General features: G+C 39.8%; 1 protein-coding gene across 2 annotated transcripts in view; it reads left to right on the top strand.

The window, feature by feature from the left end:
* The window catches only part of RELN (reelin), a 284,032-nt gene that overhangs the window by 194,371 nt on the left and 70,514 nt on the right, over positions 1-19,147 (top strand). For both annotated transcript variants that reach the window (XM_027679385.1, XM_027679386.1), the window contains exons 21-25: positions 4,700-4,892; positions 7,530-7,642; positions 14,177-14,314; positions 14,922-15,108; positions 18,803-19,008. In XM_027679385.1, coding sequence (XP_027535186.1) covers positions 4,700-4,892; positions 7,530-7,642; positions 14,177-14,314; positions 14,922-15,108; positions 18,803-19,008 — 837 coding nt within the window. The remainder of the gene's footprint in view (positions 1-4,699; positions 4,893-7,529; positions 7,643-14,176; positions 14,315-14,921; positions 15,109-18,802; positions 19,009-19,147) is intronic.

A 19,147-nucleotide genomic window follows, 5' to 3' on the forward strand; every position in this document is an offset into this window, starting at 1 on the left:
TATTAAGGACAAGGAAGGTACTCACTGCTCATTAAAATGAAACAACATGTTAGGGCTCAAACTGTTTGCATCTTCCTCATCAAAGAGTTGGAATGAAAGCCCTTTAATGGCATTGTTTCCCCACTCTTCTTTTAAGAAGACCAGCTTATCTTGGGGAGGAGGGTAGGTTATTTAAGATAGCAGAGGTTACTCTATTTTCCTCTTATGAATGTAAATCAGAATCAAAATAATAAACACTGAGCTAAATTCTCCCTCCCATTTATTGACTAAGATCTGTAGTGCTCAGGCATAGTAGAAATGTTGAATTTTCCATGCATCAAAGAATCAAAGCCTTTGCAATATTTCCTTAGTATTTATATATAAGTATTTTTCATTATCACTGGAAGACATGAACTCTATCCTTCACTGACCTTGTTTCTCTCAAGGGAAATTTTTAAACTTACACAAAGTCTCTACAAATGGTTGCTAGTTAAATTAATTATTGCTGGTTTTTCCCAGCTGTGAGTCCATTTGGTTCTCATTTTCTAACTCATGAGTTTCTATGAGCAGAGCGTGCAGTAGCACTGACACCATCCTCCTGAGAAAAGTCTGACAACAGCTTTTTCATTAGTACAAGTACGGGAAATATGCTATAAATCATTTTACAGGGTGTCATCCCCAGGCCCATTTTCGCTGAATTGCCTTTGATTGTCTATTAGGCCTCCGTTTCTGCTTCAGAATCTGTAAACCTGAAACATTTATCCTTAAAATTGGAGAAAACTGAGGAGAGGGATTTTATTTTTTTTTTTAAGAGGCAGCTTGTTCTTTTCATATCTGGCTTCATATAAAATAGGAGAGGTTTGTTGATATACATGTGTTTTGAGCAAAGGTGATTTTTGAGTGCTTGTAATGGTCTATGTCCAGAACAGTCACTTTATTTGATCGTCATTGTCAACATTTGGTTTCAGGTTGGATCTTGGACTTTAATATAACAAGCATATTGGTTATACTGAAAGAACTCCAAAACCCCTTTAAAATGAAGTGTTTGATAATGTTAATGCATCACTTCCCCAAAATGCTCATATTCCAGCAAGGCTGAACCAAATGCCTCTGGAGTGTTACAGACTGTTTACAGCCACTTGCTGAAATGCATTTAAGTATTGATAAGGATGCACACACTATATATATATATATATATATATATATATATATATATATATATATATATTCATCAGGACATTATAAAACAGCTTTATATAAATAAATGTCTTCAGTCAGATTATGACATTATGATTTAACTCAATGTATTGAAGAATAGAGAGTCCCACTGTCCCTGGAGAAGTCTGCGGGAAGACTGTAAACCTGCCACGTCGTGAACTATCTTTAGGTAGCAAGGTAATACCGTGGTCCTACATCAGCTTGAGAGTTTACCTGTGTTTAAAATGTTTTGTCTTTTAGATCAATTGTTACTCTGTAATAAGCAGAAAATTTCAGGTAATTAATTAAGTTAATACATTTAGGAATTATTTAGCAAAGTAGGTATGATGTGATGTAAAAAGACACAAATATCTCCTGACTTTGATGGAGGCAAAGCTCAGGCTGGTGCAAGCGTTTGGCCAACATGTCAATATTTTCGGTCAATGCAGCTTTATAAAACAAGCATCCGTGTGGCTTCTCAGTATTCCTAAAAGTACCGGCCTTGAAAATATGGTAACTCTGGGGATCTCAAAGAAGTTTGGAGCAATGCAGGTTGGCTGACATTGACTGTGATACCGTTCCCAGAAGTACCAATTAGCTGGCAGTGCTTTGAGGGAGAGTGATTGTTCTGAGGGCACCTATGGGTATTGTGTTCCTGTGCCTCTGCAGGTCTAATTATATACGTGCCAGAAACCAACTCACAGCAACATATTTATACAAAAATGAAGCCTCTGCATTCTCATTTCTGAAGATTTTTTAGTTAATTATTGTTACGCCAGGGACATTACTTCATCTTTTACAAAATCTGGAAATGTATTCCAGCTATGTGGCTCCCAGAACAAAGAAAATATTTGGTATTCCAGGAGAGGAGCATACCCCTAACCACGTACATGAGAGATCTGGAGAGCAAAGAAGTGGCAAGTAAGGTGGAGCCTCTACCTTTAATGCTACTCATGTTCAGCTGAAGGCAATTGGTGGTTGATAAAGGACTTTGTAAACCCATAATGTGATTTCCTCCCCTTAAAAGAGCTTCTTATAGAGTATCACAGTTTGTCTTCATGTCAACAGTAGCCTCCTTTTTTACATTTCTTTAATATCCATTTTAAAGAGCTGGTTTGACTTTTTAACCATGTTTGCTTAGTATACTATGTACAATATCCAGTGGCTAAGTTATTAAATTAAAATGAATACTAAACTTAAAATGTTTTAATAATGACCTGAATGTCACCAGAAAAAAAAGATTGGAGTTTAAGGGGTTTTTCTCATTTTACACTAGTAATATTGAATAGAGGGAATTTTTCTAAAGACAAGGGAAAAATGTAACATGTAATTCTTTGCACCTATGCTGAGTACCAGTCCTTCACTTCTCTTCTATTACTTTGGGAAGATAGCTTCTGGACAGATGCTCCATCGAACTGTTTAGTTTCAACTCCTTTACTCTGTTCAGATGAGCTTTAGGTAACTGTGTTGTGTTGTGCCGAGGTTTATTGTGCAATGCCAAATCATTTTCCAGAGCATTGCTACATGTAACTTTCAGCTGATTACACTGCACATGGCTGACTGATACCTGAAGAGCCTGCTTGTATTGGCACAGATTTCCCAAGAGGGCTTCAGTAAAACTGTGTTTTCCCACATCAGCCATGAAATTTCAAGCTGCTTTGTAGAAATTAAAACCATGTCAGACCAAATCAGCTTTAACTTTTAAATTTGTGGATCCTTGTCATTTTGAAAAGTACAAAGTAAAGTTTGGAAGAAAAATAAATTCAGGCATTATCCACACAAGTTCTTCCAAGATGCAGTTCTAACCATGAAGCCACAAACCATAGGTTGTCAGCTGGACTGCTGGTGAGTGTACATTATATCCTCTGCTCAATTTAAAATTATCCTTCCTATTGAGAAGAAAAACACTGACAACATTAACTGAAAGAGCAAGCAGTTCAGATACAGTTTTCCAAGACATCTCACTGCCTGCTGGTCCAGTTGTGCATGACAGTGCCGTAGCAGTGAAGGGAGTGTCCATCCACAGTCCGTTTAGGGTGCTGATCAACAAAGATGGGGTAGTTTCATATGGTGTCATGACTTGGATCATCCTTTAGGAAATTAAGTTACAGAGAGTAAGGTCAGAGAGTAGAAAGCAGCCTGCATCTCCACTTGTGCCAAGTAACAGCAATTTGATAATGACAAAACTAATGTCAGCTTTCAGCAGTTTCTTCTAAACCTTTAAGGCAGGATGCTGACATTTATGGCTTAAGTGCTCTCTCTGGAAAGGACTCTATAGAAAATGGTGTGGGTCAGTGAATTAATTTAAAAGAGGGCTAAGTGACTCTGACTTATCCTCACACCCACTTCGTCATGACCTTGAATTTTACAGGAGTAGAAGCTAATATGTTCTATTGTACTGTATTTAAAGATTAGGATTTCTTGTTTAAGGAGATAAACTTTAGCTTATTCAGTCATAAGAGCAACTCTGAACTAGATTATTCTCTTCATCACCACTGTTCTGAATTTAGCTTTTTCATTTTTGCATGATGATTTCCAGTGATTTTCTTTATAAAGAGCCAATCCCTATCCTAAATTGTTCACATTTAAGAATAGTCTTAGAAAATTTTGAAGCTTGAAGGACGACAGTACTTCTGAAGACACTCAGTAAACATCTCAAACTAAGGAGAGAGAGGCAATTTTCATTCTAAGTAAACTTTCCTTAAAATGCCCTGTTTTAACGCCTAGTGTTCTGGATTCAAAGTTTAAGTTGTTATTACTTCCTCCTTATACCTCTCTTGCACTTGGGGTTTTGATTTGGGTTGTTTGGTTTTCTTTTGAAAAGTGCATAGAAGAAAACCCTGCCTTTAAATTGAAATAACCTTGTAATTTCAGACTATATACTGTGTTACTGTGTATGTGATAACTGGGTACCTTGTAACACGTATGTGTGTATGTGTATTCCAAACATTACTATTGTTCTCCAATCCACTGGATAACATAACTCTTATATCAGTACCTCCTACAGTAAAGAAGCTGAGGATAGAAGATATTAATTCTGAAGCACAGACAAGTCAGGGAATGCATGGCATATAGGATCACTTGAAAATCAATGGAATGAAAAGTCTATGTAATAGGAATATTTTAAACTAGATGCGGTGTATCTTTACTGTCCAGTATTGGAATGAAATTACAGCTCTTACTGTGGCATGACCTTAGGCAATGGACACTCCTGGGGAATGAACTTTCTTTATGTTGTTTTTAAGTTATGTTGCTCTTTCTTGATCCTAACTTGATCCTTAACACAAAGAGCATATAGTAAGAACTAACAGAATAATTCAGTGTTTTGCATTCTGGGATACATCAAGGCCTTTCTGGTAATTTGCAGAAGTACCAACAGATTCTTCTGTGCCTGGTTTCATCCCATGTGCTGATCTACAAAGCAAAGGCAGAAGCATCACCATATTTAACCCAGAACCACTCATAATGTTCCTTACAGAAATATTTTGGGGACAGATCCTGACTCTTTCCTTACATCTCTCAGTTTTACAGGTGACTCAAAGTTAGCTTCTAGCATGCGCTACGTGGAGACCCAGTCTATGCAGATTGGAGCTTCGTATATGATACAGTTCAACTTGGTGATGGGCTGCGGTGAGGCATTTACTCCTCATATGGACAACCAGGTGAAACTGGAGTACTCCACCAACCATGGCCTCACATGGCATCTTGTTCAGGAGGTGAGGCTGGCAGCGAGAACTTTGTCTTCCATAAACTCTGCATATACAAAGACCATCTGAAATAACACTTCTGGCATTGAACAGAGAAAGATGTTTTTTCCTTTAACACCTTTCAATAAAGAAATTCTTGCTTGGAATCAGTCAAAATTACTATTAGAGGTATTTAAACTGTTCTTCATAATATTTGGAAGAAAAGTATCTGAAAGCCTGAAATACAAAATTGTGGGAGAAATGGATCAAGGTTGAGAAAAGAGCTGGGGCACAGTTAGACAGAGCTACAGGGTAATGGCTGAGATCTTTCCTGTGTTATTGCTTTGTTTTTCTAAGCAAAATGCATGTACTGTTTCCTGGAATTTAAATGGACAGAAATTCTTTCTGCCCTTGTGCGCAGCCATTTCGTAAATGGAAGGCGCATTCCTTCAGGGGATTGTAATGTAGAGACTTTCATCTCCCATCCCTGGTTCAAACACAGTCCAGGGCCATAATGACCGGCTGTTTCCCCCACTCTGCTGGAAGTGCAAATAGCAGTGTTGGCTGCTATTTCCCTGTGTGGCTCAGCCCTGTCTCAGCACAAATGTGAGTAGCGCATTTGGCCATGCTTTGTGCTTTTGTTTTCCCTCTTAGATCAAAAGCTGGACTTGCCCTGGCCTCAGGGTGAACTAACCAAGGTCCTTTGGCTGCCTCTGAGCGGGTTTAGAGGGTGTCAGGGAACTTGTCCTAGTGTGTTTTCACTGCCTGCTCTGCAGGCTCACAGAAGGATTTGTACGTCAAGTTCCACATCGTCTATCAGCTTTGCCCGGTTACCCTTAGCCATGTCGTGTTTGGCACATTTACTTTGGTGGGCAGAATAGAGAAATGGCAGTAAATGAGTTTTTACACTTTGTAAATCTAAATAATGATTTCTTACCTTAAACTAAATTCAGAGGAAAGCTATAAATTCTGTATTTCAAATGCTGTTAGTGTCTTTTATACATGGCATCACCATGGTGTCCAAGAATAACTCCTAGTGGTGGGTGTTCGGAGTTTGTGCTTGCCATCAGTGGAAGATCAGTTGCCTTCAGATTTTAGTGCTCCTTTCCTCGCTAAATGGAGCTGAGTTCAGAGAGAAGAACTTGCAGCGAAATCGTTTTTCTCACACCACCCATGTTGCTGTGATAAAAGACTATTTGTAGTATATTTCAAGGACATAATCTGGCAAATAAACAAAACACTAATTAATTAAAATGTTTGAAAGTTTTGTTTGCTTCACAAGCACTGATCAGACTGTTTTGTAAGATCTTTTAGGGGAGATGAATCAATGAAAACTGTTTGAAAATTGCTGGAAAGGAAATTAAGCCTTTAGAAAATCTACTAAAAGAAAGCCCCAGCAAAACAGAATAAGGTCTCAGATCTTCATTTAATACTCTAAGATATTTGAGCAATAAACATCTCTGTAAAATAATATATTCTGCCCTTGATCATATTTAATATATAACTATTAGTGTATAATTTAACTATATAAATATTCTTAATTGCCATTACTGCTGTAGAGAATCACTGCCTTAATATTAGTTTCAGAGCAGTCAAAGTGGACTACTTGCATAAGCAGGTGTCTGTCCCTAAGGCCCCCCTCTTACCTGACACCCTCATGGGGGTGAGCACAGCAGTGAACAGCAAAAGACTCTTGGGCATGTGGGGATGGTGAGGAGAAGCTGTGCTGTGGCAGTGAGTGGCAGAAGGGACTCTCTGAGTGGGTACCTAGAACAGGATCATGCAGGTTGGTAATAACTTTCAAGCACTTTATTTATACCTCATCAAAACCATAGCACAAAAGTTTTCGGTGCTATTCTGACAATGTATGTATAAATGAATGAACTATAGCAGAAAAAAATGAAGTAACATGGGAAGGGCAGTTCTAGAAAACAGTAAGAAGCTGGGATAATAGACTTCATTTATATTTAATATCAAAAAGATGTGATAATGATCACATTTTCTGAATAGAAAAAAGAAAGTTTGGGGAACAGACCTCACTAGGAATCCGAGTTAAATGCAGAAATAATCATAGAAGCAGGAAGGGGGGATTTACACCACTTGCTGTAGGTGTCAAAGGAAACACAGCTGCAGAGCATGGGAAGAGCCTCTGGACACAACTCCAGTAGCTGCAGTTGAGTGCTCTGCTGTGGCTCTGTCTGTTCCTGCTCCCCCCTGCAGATAGTGTGGGCACAGCCAGCATCCCCAGGCAAGGGCTCACAAATAGGTCTCCAAAATGACTGGTATAATGTTCTGGAAGTCTGGAGGTCACTTTCATAGACTTATTTCATAGTGGCCTTGTCGGCTTCCTTCATAGTCCATGCTAGATGCTGAGGTGAAAATAGTAAAAAAAAAATGAGCTACACACCCTCATGGAGGAAAGCAAAACATTACTAGTCACTAATGCTAAACTCTTTAAAGACTCATATGGCTTTTTACCATCCTTAATTGTACTACTAGTTGTCTGAGAAATTTCTCTGCATCGTGCCGGGATTTTTCTGCTACTGGGTCTTTCAATCCAACATCTGGGCCCAGACAAGCTCCTGTTTCTGTTGAATATTTAACCTTTCTTTCTGCTCCCGATTATTCCCTAACATTAAATCTGGTTTTGAAATGTTTTACTTTAAGGAATGTCTTCCCAGTATGCCAAGCTGTCAGGAGTTTACATCAGCAAGTATTTACCATTCTAGTGAATTTACTCAGTGGAGGAGAATCACTGTTCTTTTACCACAGAAGACTTGGTGAGCATTTATTTCTTCTCTTTAAAATTTTTTTGGGGGTGTAGATAATTCATCTACTTTTAAATTGCTATGACAAAGAACAAGTTCTCTGTAGGTCATACTCAAGCCAGTAGGTGGGGTGCCAGGGCTGACCCAGTTGCAGGTATTTAACATAAAAATGCATTCCTTACATAATTAGAGAGTGAAATGTTGGGAAAGTCAACAGAAACTATTGTTTAGGATTTTTAATACATACTCTGACTCTTCTAATAAAGTTCAAACCTTTTCAAAAATAGTGGTTCTTGTCTATAAATGCCCCATTGGAGGAAGGCTTTATTTGGATTGTTAGTTTTTATTTTGCACATTCCTTATTGTTTACATCTTCAGACCAAAGCCCTCTATAAACAATAACTAATGATTCATTTCTGGGAATTTTTTAACTTTTGTTTCTTTTTATAGCATGTCTTAAAAAATAACATTCTTTTCTGCAAAAAACAGCAACAAAAATTATGAGAAAGCCTTACACTATTCATCTTATTTTAATTAAACTACATTTGCCTGCCCTAAAATTTTTATTTACTAACTACATGGTTTCCTTCATTGTTTATTTTAAAATCTTTATTATAATATACAAATAAAAAGTTGTCATAAATCCCAATAATCTTCAGGGCTTCCTTCATTTGAGAATTTAATTATTCCAATTAGAGTTACATTTTACTTATGCTTGACCTGAATCCATCACAGCAATTGCAATGAGAGCTTGCTCAGATTATCACTGTATTTCCCCATCCTTCATCATTATTTTTTTGCACTCTCCACGGCCTCCACACAACCTATTTCCATCAATCACACCACAACGATATCTTCTTTCAACACACTGGCCATTTTTACTGTACAGCCAATATCCAGAATTTCCTATTTACAGGCAAGATATCAAGGGCAAATACCAAATCCTTAAAACATATCAGATCAGATAATACCAAATAGCACAAGTAAGTCTATGAATAAGTGCTTTGTAGTTAGATTATAATGTGCTGAATCTTACATGTCATTATGTTCTACCAGCTGCAAAATCTGTGGTTCACATAGGCTCCTAAGAGTTAAAAGAGTGTCTACAATTTTTCAGGTTACACTCTAAAGCAGGCTGTTATTCTTAAATTTATTTATAAGATATATATACTGTACTCAAAGTTATTATTATACATTCTATATTTGATGGTAATACCAAATTTGTGGGCCTTTTCTTCTTTAGGATCTACTAATTTTTCTCAGCATATGAGGTGACAGAAGCAAACAATTTCTTTTTAATTTAGGAGACTGTGGGGAGAAATCATGATGGAGTAATAGCTGGGTTCCTGTTTTATGCCGCGCACAAATCATAAATATTTCACACTCTTTGCACAATCTTTTATCTGAAGGGATTCCTGTCTGTTACCAGAGTTTTGTTTGTAGTTAAGGTACAAATTACCACTGAACATTTCTTTGCTTTTCATAGAACACATTTTCTGTGTTGTGTTGTGCTATGGCTTTATTGGGATGAAGAGGAAGATTGGCTACATGTTCCTCACCAAAATCAATCCAGCACACCAGATGCATTGCAGCCACTTTCCCCTCTTTTTAATCCTCCTTTCCACTGGCAGGGAGCAGGCTGAGGGCTCAGTAGTTCTTTTGGGTTGAGATTGGGAGGGGATTTTTTATGCATTTTTAAAGCACACTTACCAGCAGAGAGCAAGTTTCTGCCTTTCCAAAACCTGGACATTCCTGTTGAACATTTTATGTGTGCCCTTCACTGCCAGCCCAGCCACATGGAGGGCATCCTACCAGGTGGCTGGTAGTGAACATGCTCCACAGGGCTCTTCTTTGGGATGTCCTCCCTCCCTCTCCTATCCCTTTCCCACTTGTATTCCACTGCAAAAACCACCCATGGGCAAAATCTTAGTAATGGCCAGGAAGAACAGTGCAGAGGGGTAGAGCCAGGTCTGCTGCCTTCCTGAAACTGGAGTGAGAGCAAGGGTGCTCTGGAGACCTTCCTTTTGTCTCAACCCCTCAAGACAAAAGTTGCAACATACACACCCTGCCCTGTGCTTACTGCACAGAGAAATAAACCACCTAAGGGAGGATTCAGGAATGACTCGTTAGCCTTGCTCTGGTCCTTGGTAGCCTCAATTGCCCTCACACCCCTGCACAGCCCTGCTACAGTTGCTGGAGATTTTATCCCTTCGTGCACAGCTCTTAGCTGAAGGTTTGCACCTTGGATGCATGGGTAGTGTCAGGCCATGGCACTGTGCTGATGCAGCTGGAAAATTGTTCCTTAACAGCACCTATTTCTCTTGTAAAACTTTCTAGGTGTGCTGGTATTTCTGCACATCTGTAGATGTTCTGCATCTGTCAAGCATGATTTTGCAAGGTCCCTGTGTTATCTGAGATTTGGGATATTGGGAAATCTGTTGCAAGAGTGAGACTTGTATTGAAGAAATGAAATGTATGCACCTGCTCGCTGAAATTGTATTGTACTTGAACTGAACATTTCTAACACTGATGAAAATTAATTTCAGTTTTATGGGAGGCATTTACATATGAACAGGCCTTAATGAGATACAAGCAGCTGTCAGTTGCTGACTTCATAAACAAATCAACACCTAATGACTGAATGAGAGCTTCAGGATAATTGGGTAAATGTAATTATGGTAACTCGGAAGGTAGCAAATATAATTTTATCAGCCACAAATTTGCATTAGATCATTAGGCCTTTTAATATCAGGAGAGAAGGCAATGATTTTATTTTAACTCACATATCTGAAAAATTTTATAACACAAAGAACATCATTTCACTTGCAGTACTTCTGGGACATGATTTCCTTGTGCTTATGTAAAATGTCACACAGCAACAATGACTTTTATTTGACATCAACCTGACTTAGATATAATGTCATCAGAAAGCCAGATTGCCTTCCAGTAGCAAAAAAAAAAAAAAAGGAAACAATATGAGGAACTAGGGAGGTTTATTTTACTTGTGCTGCACTTCCCATTTCAATAGATGTCCAAATGGTGATTGTCCAGAAAACCAGTATTTTATCACTGAGAATGCAGCTGACACTCATCTCCTTATTCACTTTTCTTAATTAACATGGCTTTTTTTAAATTGTCGATTACCATTTTTAACAGCATAATCCTCTTAAGCTGTTGTTACCTTGAGGTGCAGAGCAGCCTTGGAAAGCTTTCAAAAACAGTGAGCAGGACTGGCTTTTCAGCAGCGTTGCTTTCACAATTGCCAATTCAGCCTAACACACATTATCCCTCACCCAGGGAGGAATCCGGATCTATGACAGCTTTCGCTGCCCACAGCCCTGTGACGATGGCATCGCTTCCCGCGGGACCCCTGGCAGCAGCTCGGGGACCACGGGATTCCCGCAGTGGCAAAGCTGTCCCCAGGGGAGAGCTCTCTGTCTGCAGATAAAAATAACCTCTGCCCGCTGTGATGTTGCTCCCAGGGGACCATCCCCCGTTGCCACACCTTCGTTTTGGCCACATGTTCATCTCCAGGCAGTATATGAGCCTCCTGCCTTCCTCCCCTCCCCTTAAATGGTAGAAACAAACCTCCTGCAATCGCTGCATTTATGTGGAGGAACTTCTAAGTCACAAGTGGAGCAGAGCACACCCTTGGCTTGACGTGCAGCCAACATCAGGAACCTGAGGAGGAAGATGGAGCTACCCCGGCAGCGTGTGGCCCTGTGCTCTGCGCCTGGCAGGGGCAGTCCCCTGCGTCAGAAATGGTACAGTGAGGCTCTCCAGAGAAACACTTTGGTCAGATGAAACCCACACAAGCTCCAGAAAGGGCTGTGGGCTCTGGTGTGAGCTATGTGCCTTGTGGTGCAGGCTGGGCTCTGGGAACAGCCCCAAAGCGGAGCTCCACAGGGATCTTCTCAGCGGGGCCTCAGGTGTGGTGCTCCACTGGGCACAGAGGTGTTCTCTGTCATTACACAGGGCTAGGCTCTCCCCACTGTTTGTGTAGGTTGGGTGTGAGCTTTGTGCCCCAAAACCAGCCGTGGTGCAGCTGCAAAGCTACCCTGAAGAGTCATTTGTACCCAGCAGCAGTCAGTGAGAAGCAGAGTCAATGCCATCAATGCCACACCATGCAGCACCAGGAGCTGTGTTTAGGGGGCACCACCATTTGTTGGGCACCAAGAAACTTCCATGGTGTGTAACACTGTAAATTTCTTCCACTTTGCTGTAAATACCCCTAGGCTGCAGGGTCTCACCTCTACCCATATACCATCCCTGATGAAAGCCAGAGATGCCCAACCACAATGCTCTCCCTCCTGTTACTTGGGAAAACAACATGACACAATTTTATTGTGCTGGGAGTTCATGGGTGTGTGTGTTTGCCTGCTCTAATACCATTCTTTGGTATCAGTATTGTTATTTTCCTCAGCACACATTAGAGTTAGCACCGATTGTTACTGCTCTTTCCAGAGCCTAAAACCTCTGTCAGGGCTCTCTGTGGTGCCATTGAAACACTGTAGTGAACATGAACCTCACCACTGAGGTGATGTGCTGGCTTCAGAGCACTCCAAAAATAAACAGTAAATAATCGTGGTGAATATTGACTGTCTGTTGTGCCTACACAAGCCTAGGAAGATCTTCGTGTGCAGATTACTGGCATTGTGTACTTTTAATGTATAATTCATAGCTCTTCTAATGTAACCCATCAATACATTATATCCTGAGGGATTATTTAATCAGCATATCTGCCCCTGCAGATTAATTCTGTGTGCTGTAAAAATGCTTACAGTATTTGTGATATCAAACAGATACTTAGAACAGACAACAAGGATCATTTCCATTAAAAATCAAGCCTTTGGGCACCTTCACTTGTTTTTTTTAAAGCAATTCAAAACTGGTATTTGAAAAATTTCTGCACGCATGTATTAACTTCTAGTATGTGACTGAAAGACCACCTGAATGGCTGACTGCTCTGCCACAGTGTCCACTTCAGCCACCCAGGCCGGCTCTATCTGATTTTTTGCTTCCATACATGCGAGCAGGTGGCTCAGCCACCTTTACAATATTCATTTTAATAAGCCTTATTCCACATAAATTGGGGGTGGGGGAAAGGGATTTTTATCTTAAATTAGAGTAACAGCATTATATCCTGTGCCATCAAAATGTAACCATATGGCTCAGAAACAAGCTAGAAAAGAAGCTTCATATAGGAACCACCTGCTTCTCATCCTCAGCTCCCTCCAACCAGCCCTTGGCCAGACACAGGCCTATCCCAATTCAAAATCTGATTTTATAATTTTTGGTCAGCCTTGCTTTCTCTGTCCTACCCTTGCACAGCTCTGATCCAGCCTCAGTGCCCACATTGCCCCCACCACGAACAATTTCCGATCTTTGTTTCATTTCATATGCAATATATTTTTTTTAGTCTCATTCTGGTACAAGCATCAGGTGGAGGGTGTCTGCATCCACCATCTGGGAGTGGCCACTAGCCAACATCTGTAACCTGTTGGATGTTCACAGTTTGGTAGGACAGCTTGGAAAGGCTTGATGATGGCAAAAATTGTTGTTCTCATGATTCAGTTTCTTCTCCAGCCTTGGTTTTTAGGTGTGGTGGATGTCAGGCTGGGTTTGACTAGCAGGAGTCACTCCCATGGAGAATTTCAGTGTCCCATTGGACAATCTCCTAGAGGGCCAACAGCAAGAATTTTTTAATAGATAATGTTAGCTGACTTCACTATATTAAAGAAAAATAAGCTGTTGAAGATAAACTAACTAGAAAGGAGAAACTACAACAAGGTTTTTGCTTGAAGAATATTACAAATATCCAGAGTTTAGCTAGGCCAGAAATTTAATTCAGTGATTCCCCACCACAAACCTTGAGTGTTACAGATTTTGAGTTGTTGTGCAGGAGCAAGCTATTTGGAGTGTGGAAAAAAATACAAGCTATGAAACAGGATCTTTGTCAAAAACTGGTGATCTCAATGTCACCAGAGATATGGGAGCTAAATCTAGTTTAGTATCATCCTGACAAAAAGAAATTTTCATATCCAAGAAAAAACAGTCAACTGTCATTGTATGGGAAAAAAAAGGGGAGAAACGCTTATACTTAGGAGCTTTAATATTTTTTTTTAATAATAAATATCAGAAGGAACCTGTTTACACAACTTCTGACCTGTTAACTATGACCAAAAATCTAAAAACCAAAGTCATGCCCTAGATCCACCTTTCTAGTTTTCCACCCATCACAGAATGGGACTCAATAAAAATCCAGGAATACTCATTGTGAGGCTTACCTTAAAACAATGCTCAAAATCCCTGTAACGCTTCTGTGAAAATGTCATCAATGACTGGAAAGTCCATTATATAGCCCTGTGCAGCAAGTGGCATTGTCTAGAAAGTTAATTTACAAAGATCTGTCTTTGGTTGTGCCAGCCTTTGCAGCCTGGGCTGTGATTGTGATATCAATGTTATTTTTTTTTAGTTACATTTTATCTTTTTTTTCCTACAGTTCTGTAAAGAGTCACAAAGTAAAGCATTGTTATTGCTTTTAAGGTCCAGTGCCACACGTTTCCGCTGGAGTCAGTGCTACTACACAGCCCAAGATGAGTGGGCCTTGGACAACATCTACATCGGACAGCAGTGTCCCAACATGTGCAGTGGGCACGGCTGGTGCGACCACGGTGTTTGCAGGTATAAATCCCTTGTCAGTCCCTCTTAACAATGGTCTCCTGATACTTCAGGTATCCTATTACCTTCCATAATTTTCCTTTCTTGGCTGTTGTTCTTATTTTTAGATTAAACATTAAAAAGTAAAAGCACTGTGGGGGGGTTAGACCATTCAAGCAACATTAACAGCCAGTTGCTCCACAGCGTCTGTCCAAAGACCCTTACCCTTGGCAGATCCAAGCATTGGAAGAGCTTTCAGTGGCACAGAGCTGCCCTGCTGCAGGTGTCCTGGTGCCTCTCCAGCTCTTTGCACGAGAACCCCAGGGACGAGCTTAGTCCCGGAGCTGTTTTGCTGGCTCAGAAGGATGCCAGGGACCAGCTCAGCACTGCTTGGAACCTGCTGTCAGAATGGGTGCAATACTAAGGGCACAGACTACTGCCTGCCAGCTTCAAACTTTCTGGACATCACAGGGATTTTTTTTAGAAATAAAATACAGGGTTTTTTCCAGTTATTCTAGTTTGTTTCCATGTTCCAAAATTCCAGTCCAAGAATGATTTGTTATTTCACATCTAATTTTAAAAGGTCACTGCGCCACCTTAACTAATTGTCAGTGTTTACGTTTCTTTCTAGGTGTGACTCAGGGTTTCGGGGTACTGAATGTCAGCCTGAAAATCCCCTTTCTTCAACCATCATGTCTGATTTTGAGAACCCAGACGCCTTGAAGACAGAGTGGCAGGAGATTATTGGGGGAGAGATCGTCAAGCCTGAAGAAGGCTGTGGGGTCATCTCATCTGGCTCCTCGCTCTACTTCAACAAGGTACTAAAAAGGGATGGGAGACGGCAAAAGGCACTTACTGTAGGTTTGAGTGGAGCATGATGTGGTTGTGTGGCAAAGAAAAAGGAGGCGGCAGAAAGCTGCACGCAGTATTAGAAGTGCATTAAACAGCACAGATGTGCTCTGCAGGTAAAGAACAAAACAGTCAAAAGAGATAGGGAAAGACACATGCATTATGTATTCAAGAAATACCAACTGTAATGAAAGGAAGTAAATTACCAGTGTGCTGTACATTCATAATGTCTTAGTTGTACATTTTCTGTTTTAAGACTTAGTTCTCAGCATTCAGCACCTCCCATTTGATTTGTCTGTACTGTTCTGGGTAAGAGATGGAGAAAGGTTGGCTTTCCATGGGACAATCAGCTTAATTTGAGATCATAGGGCCAAAACTAGTGGAAAAAAACAACTCCTCCAGGATTTTAGATAGTGGTTAGCCTGTAGGAGCATACTTTTTTGCATAACTTGGATGCTTTGCAGACAAAAAATAATAGAACAGAAGAGATATAGGGAATTCTGCTAATTAATAGCAATTATAACTAAAATAAAAAGATATCTTTATGACCAGATGTAAGATTACAGGTTGTAATCACAGACTTATTTTTTTATTGTTCTTCCTCGGGTCTAGTACTAGGGTTTGTTTTGTTCTTAATTGAAAGGAAGAGTATAAATGCAGCTATGTGCTTCTCTTTTAAAGGTTTGATCAAACTGCCATTGCTGTCATAAGAACCAGATTAGTCCCAGAAGAATAACCCAATATGCAACACTGTGTAATTGTGTGTTGTTTACCTCATTACAAAAATCTAACCCATGAAATAATTTTCAGCACTCCTACATAGTCTCACATCCAACTCCCCTGGAAATACAGCTCTGCACTGAAAACTTTATAATAGACCAATCAGTATAACTAGCTAATTGTGATAATTGGATTTTTTTATATAATTGTCTTCTCTGTTAGATGTTTTTCCTTCTGGCTCAGTTCCTTATGCCAAGTTTCTTAAAAGTAGTTTGCTAAATTAGAATGAACCTGCTATGATCTTTCTTCTGATTTTTGCTAAGGAGGAGTGAAAAACTCATTTAGAAATTCTTGGCTTCTTTCTATTGATCTCTAAGGGTTAGGTTATCATTCATTTCTGGAGTAGTAGCAGTCTGTGTGCCGTCAACAGAAGGTGGTTTATTTAATTTCTGTTTAGATCTTTTTCAAGGTGTCTAGTGACCATGCTGGTATATAATAAAAAATTATTTTTATAATTGCCCAACATTTCTGTAGCTGGTATATAATAAATAATTATTTTTATAGTTGCCCAACATTTCTGTATTGTTTTGGGGAACTCATATTCACAGGCTCCATTTCTTTTCATTTGCTCAAACAGCCACTTTTTATTTGAATGTCTAATGTTTGCTGCCACAATCAATTACTGCTGCCAGAATTAATGTTGGCTGTGTTCTGATAACCCTCTGTTTTTGTTTTACAACTCATTTTAATCAATTGTGGGCATGTTTACAATACAAAGCTTTTTCAATTAGCCTCTGCAATTCCTCTGAGGTTTTATGCCACTTGTGCCCTTTCTTAATTAACCTGGTTCCATGATTACCCCTTTGGCAGGCAAAGCTGCTCTGGGGTGTGTGGAAAACCCACTTGCAATAGTTTCGTTGGGTACCCTCAGCAAGCCAGGCAACACCTGGCTGTGGGGCAGCAAGGGTGTTTGTATCATTATTACCCATTACTGGCTTGATTTGATGATGATTATTTCAAATTACAGTGAGTCTCCAAATGAAGCTGTGAAAGTAAACTACCAAGAGATTATCAGTATCACCTTGGCCAGCCATCTGAGGCTGCACTGGAAAGCTCAGGGCTGCACCCAAGACTGAGCTCATCTTCCTCTCATGGCACCATCCAGGAGGGATTCACTCAGCTGGGAATAAACCAGCAAATAAACTAAAACAGCAGGCAACATTCAAAACCAAAGCAATATGACTGTATCTATATGAGCTTTTTGAGAGTCAAAGGATGCTTCACAGGTTTTAGTTGTCATCAGTGGTGCAAGCTAACTGAGCTTCAAACCCACATGTGTTCAGCTTCTGGAAATTAGTCTCATGGTGTGAGGTGGCCTTTTTGGTAGGTTCTGCAAATGAGCCATGGACCCAGGCTGTTACACCAGCAAAGCAAAACGTTCTGAGAAAGAAAGCAATATACATTTATCTGCTGGGTTTGCCCTGAACTGGGTAGAAAGAGGAAAGAGGTGGTGAGTCAAACAAGATTTAAATTCATCTATCAGCCATAAAAAACACAGATGATATTTTAAGTCTCAGCTCATAATCTTGTTCCTTGTCTTCAGCTAGATCACGTCACTTGCTTACCTCAAGTTTGTCTGGAAATTTATCATGAGGACCATAAATGTATAAGTGACAGAGAAAAGAAAAATATTGCTTAAAACATAGGCATCATTATATAACTTAGCCCAGGTTTTCCTTTTTGATACCTTTTTATGCCTGGAGACGGACAGAAACCCATGAGTTTTTAGGGAATCAGAAACAGAAACTGTTGACAGTTCTGCTCCATTTTGGGGGGTGGTGCCAGGTTACAGCTACTTTAATAAATGCAGAAATATGATCCCTGCATCCTCCCTCTGGCTGCACACAAGTGGCTTTGGCTTACCTGTAAAAGCCTGTGGCAGCACAGTGCTGTGCTGGGGCAGGGTTGTGTCAGATGCAGGGCATGCAGGGCACCTCCATGGGGACACTGCTCTCGTCCTGTGTCCTGCCTTGCCGCAGGCAGCTTCACGTCACATATTGGCATCTTGTAGGTTTCTTGCTGTGTAAGCCCACTAGTTCAGCTTCAAGCACCAGGGCACAAAGGGAAGAGGGGTATGGGATAATTCCTGTTACGAAAAAAAGGTTTTTAAACCTTAAAGCTTTTTTCCTTTGCCATCATGCACAAAGTGACCACATTAACCTGTTAGAACTCAAAAACAGTCTTGGAAAAGCCTCTCACTGAATTTTACAAGGCTGTTTTTATCTCTCAGCTATGCTTAGGTAAACATGAAACCAAATCCACAGTTTTTATTCGAGTGGCTCCTGATTTACAATACTTACTAGGAAAAGAGCATAGTTTTGTGTAGGAACAAATCTTATTTGGGTGATACATGAAGAGAAAATGCCATGTCCTGGTTCTTGTGTAGGAGGTGGGCTTCAAGCAAAAAGTATTATAGGGGCTGATTTCAGGTGATCAGGTAACCCTATGCAGTGCAAGATTTAAGTGGGGAAATTAGATGTCAGAAATAGCCTTCTATGTCTCTGAGCGTTATCATTAAAAAGCTGAATACTTAAGAATTTAACCCTGGTTGATTCAGGATATCAGCATCTGTTCTTTGTCTTCTGGATGTACTTGGGACCTTGAAGGAATGAGATGAAATAGTTGTGTGGAAATCATGTTGTGTAGTTGCATTGCATGTTGAAATCTAGTAATAAAAATACTTGTGGGATCATATCAGGGTCATTAAGACATAAAGGATGGCCAAGAAGAATAACTGAGAGATAAAATTAACACAAAATTCAATGTTCTCCATGTTGTGTAATTTTCTGTGCAATATTCATCTGTGTTGAATTTTGAATATTTCTATTCATAATGAAGGTGTCATAATTAAAATTATTATTCCCCTCTTTCTTTGTATTGTAGGCTGGAAAAAGACAGTTGGTAAGCTGGGATTTGGACACAACATGGGTGGATTTTGTACAGTTTTACATCCAAATCGGAGGAGACAGTTCTTCATGCAATAAACCTGACAGCAGAGAAGAAGGTGTGCTGCTGCAGTACAGCAATAATGGTGGTATCAACTGGCAGCTACTAGCAGAAATGTATTTCTCTGACTTCAGCAAACCCAGGTATAATTTTGGTCTAAATTATAACCATACTGCATCAGCTTTTAAAAAAAATATTTCTCAATTTATGAAAACATGAATAATAATTTCAGGTTATAATGTTTAAAGCCATCAATATATGGAAACTTTTTCAGGCTCCCAC

Source organism: Neopelma chrysocephalum, unplaced genomic scaffold, assembly GCF_003984885.1.
Source record: "Neopelma chrysocephalum unplaced genomic scaffold, ASM398488v2 Primary Assembly neopelma1_45, whole genome shotgun sequence".
Classification (NCBI taxonomy): domain Eukaryota; kingdom Metazoa; phylum Chordata; class Aves; order Passeriformes; family Pipridae; genus Neopelma; species Neopelma chrysocephalum.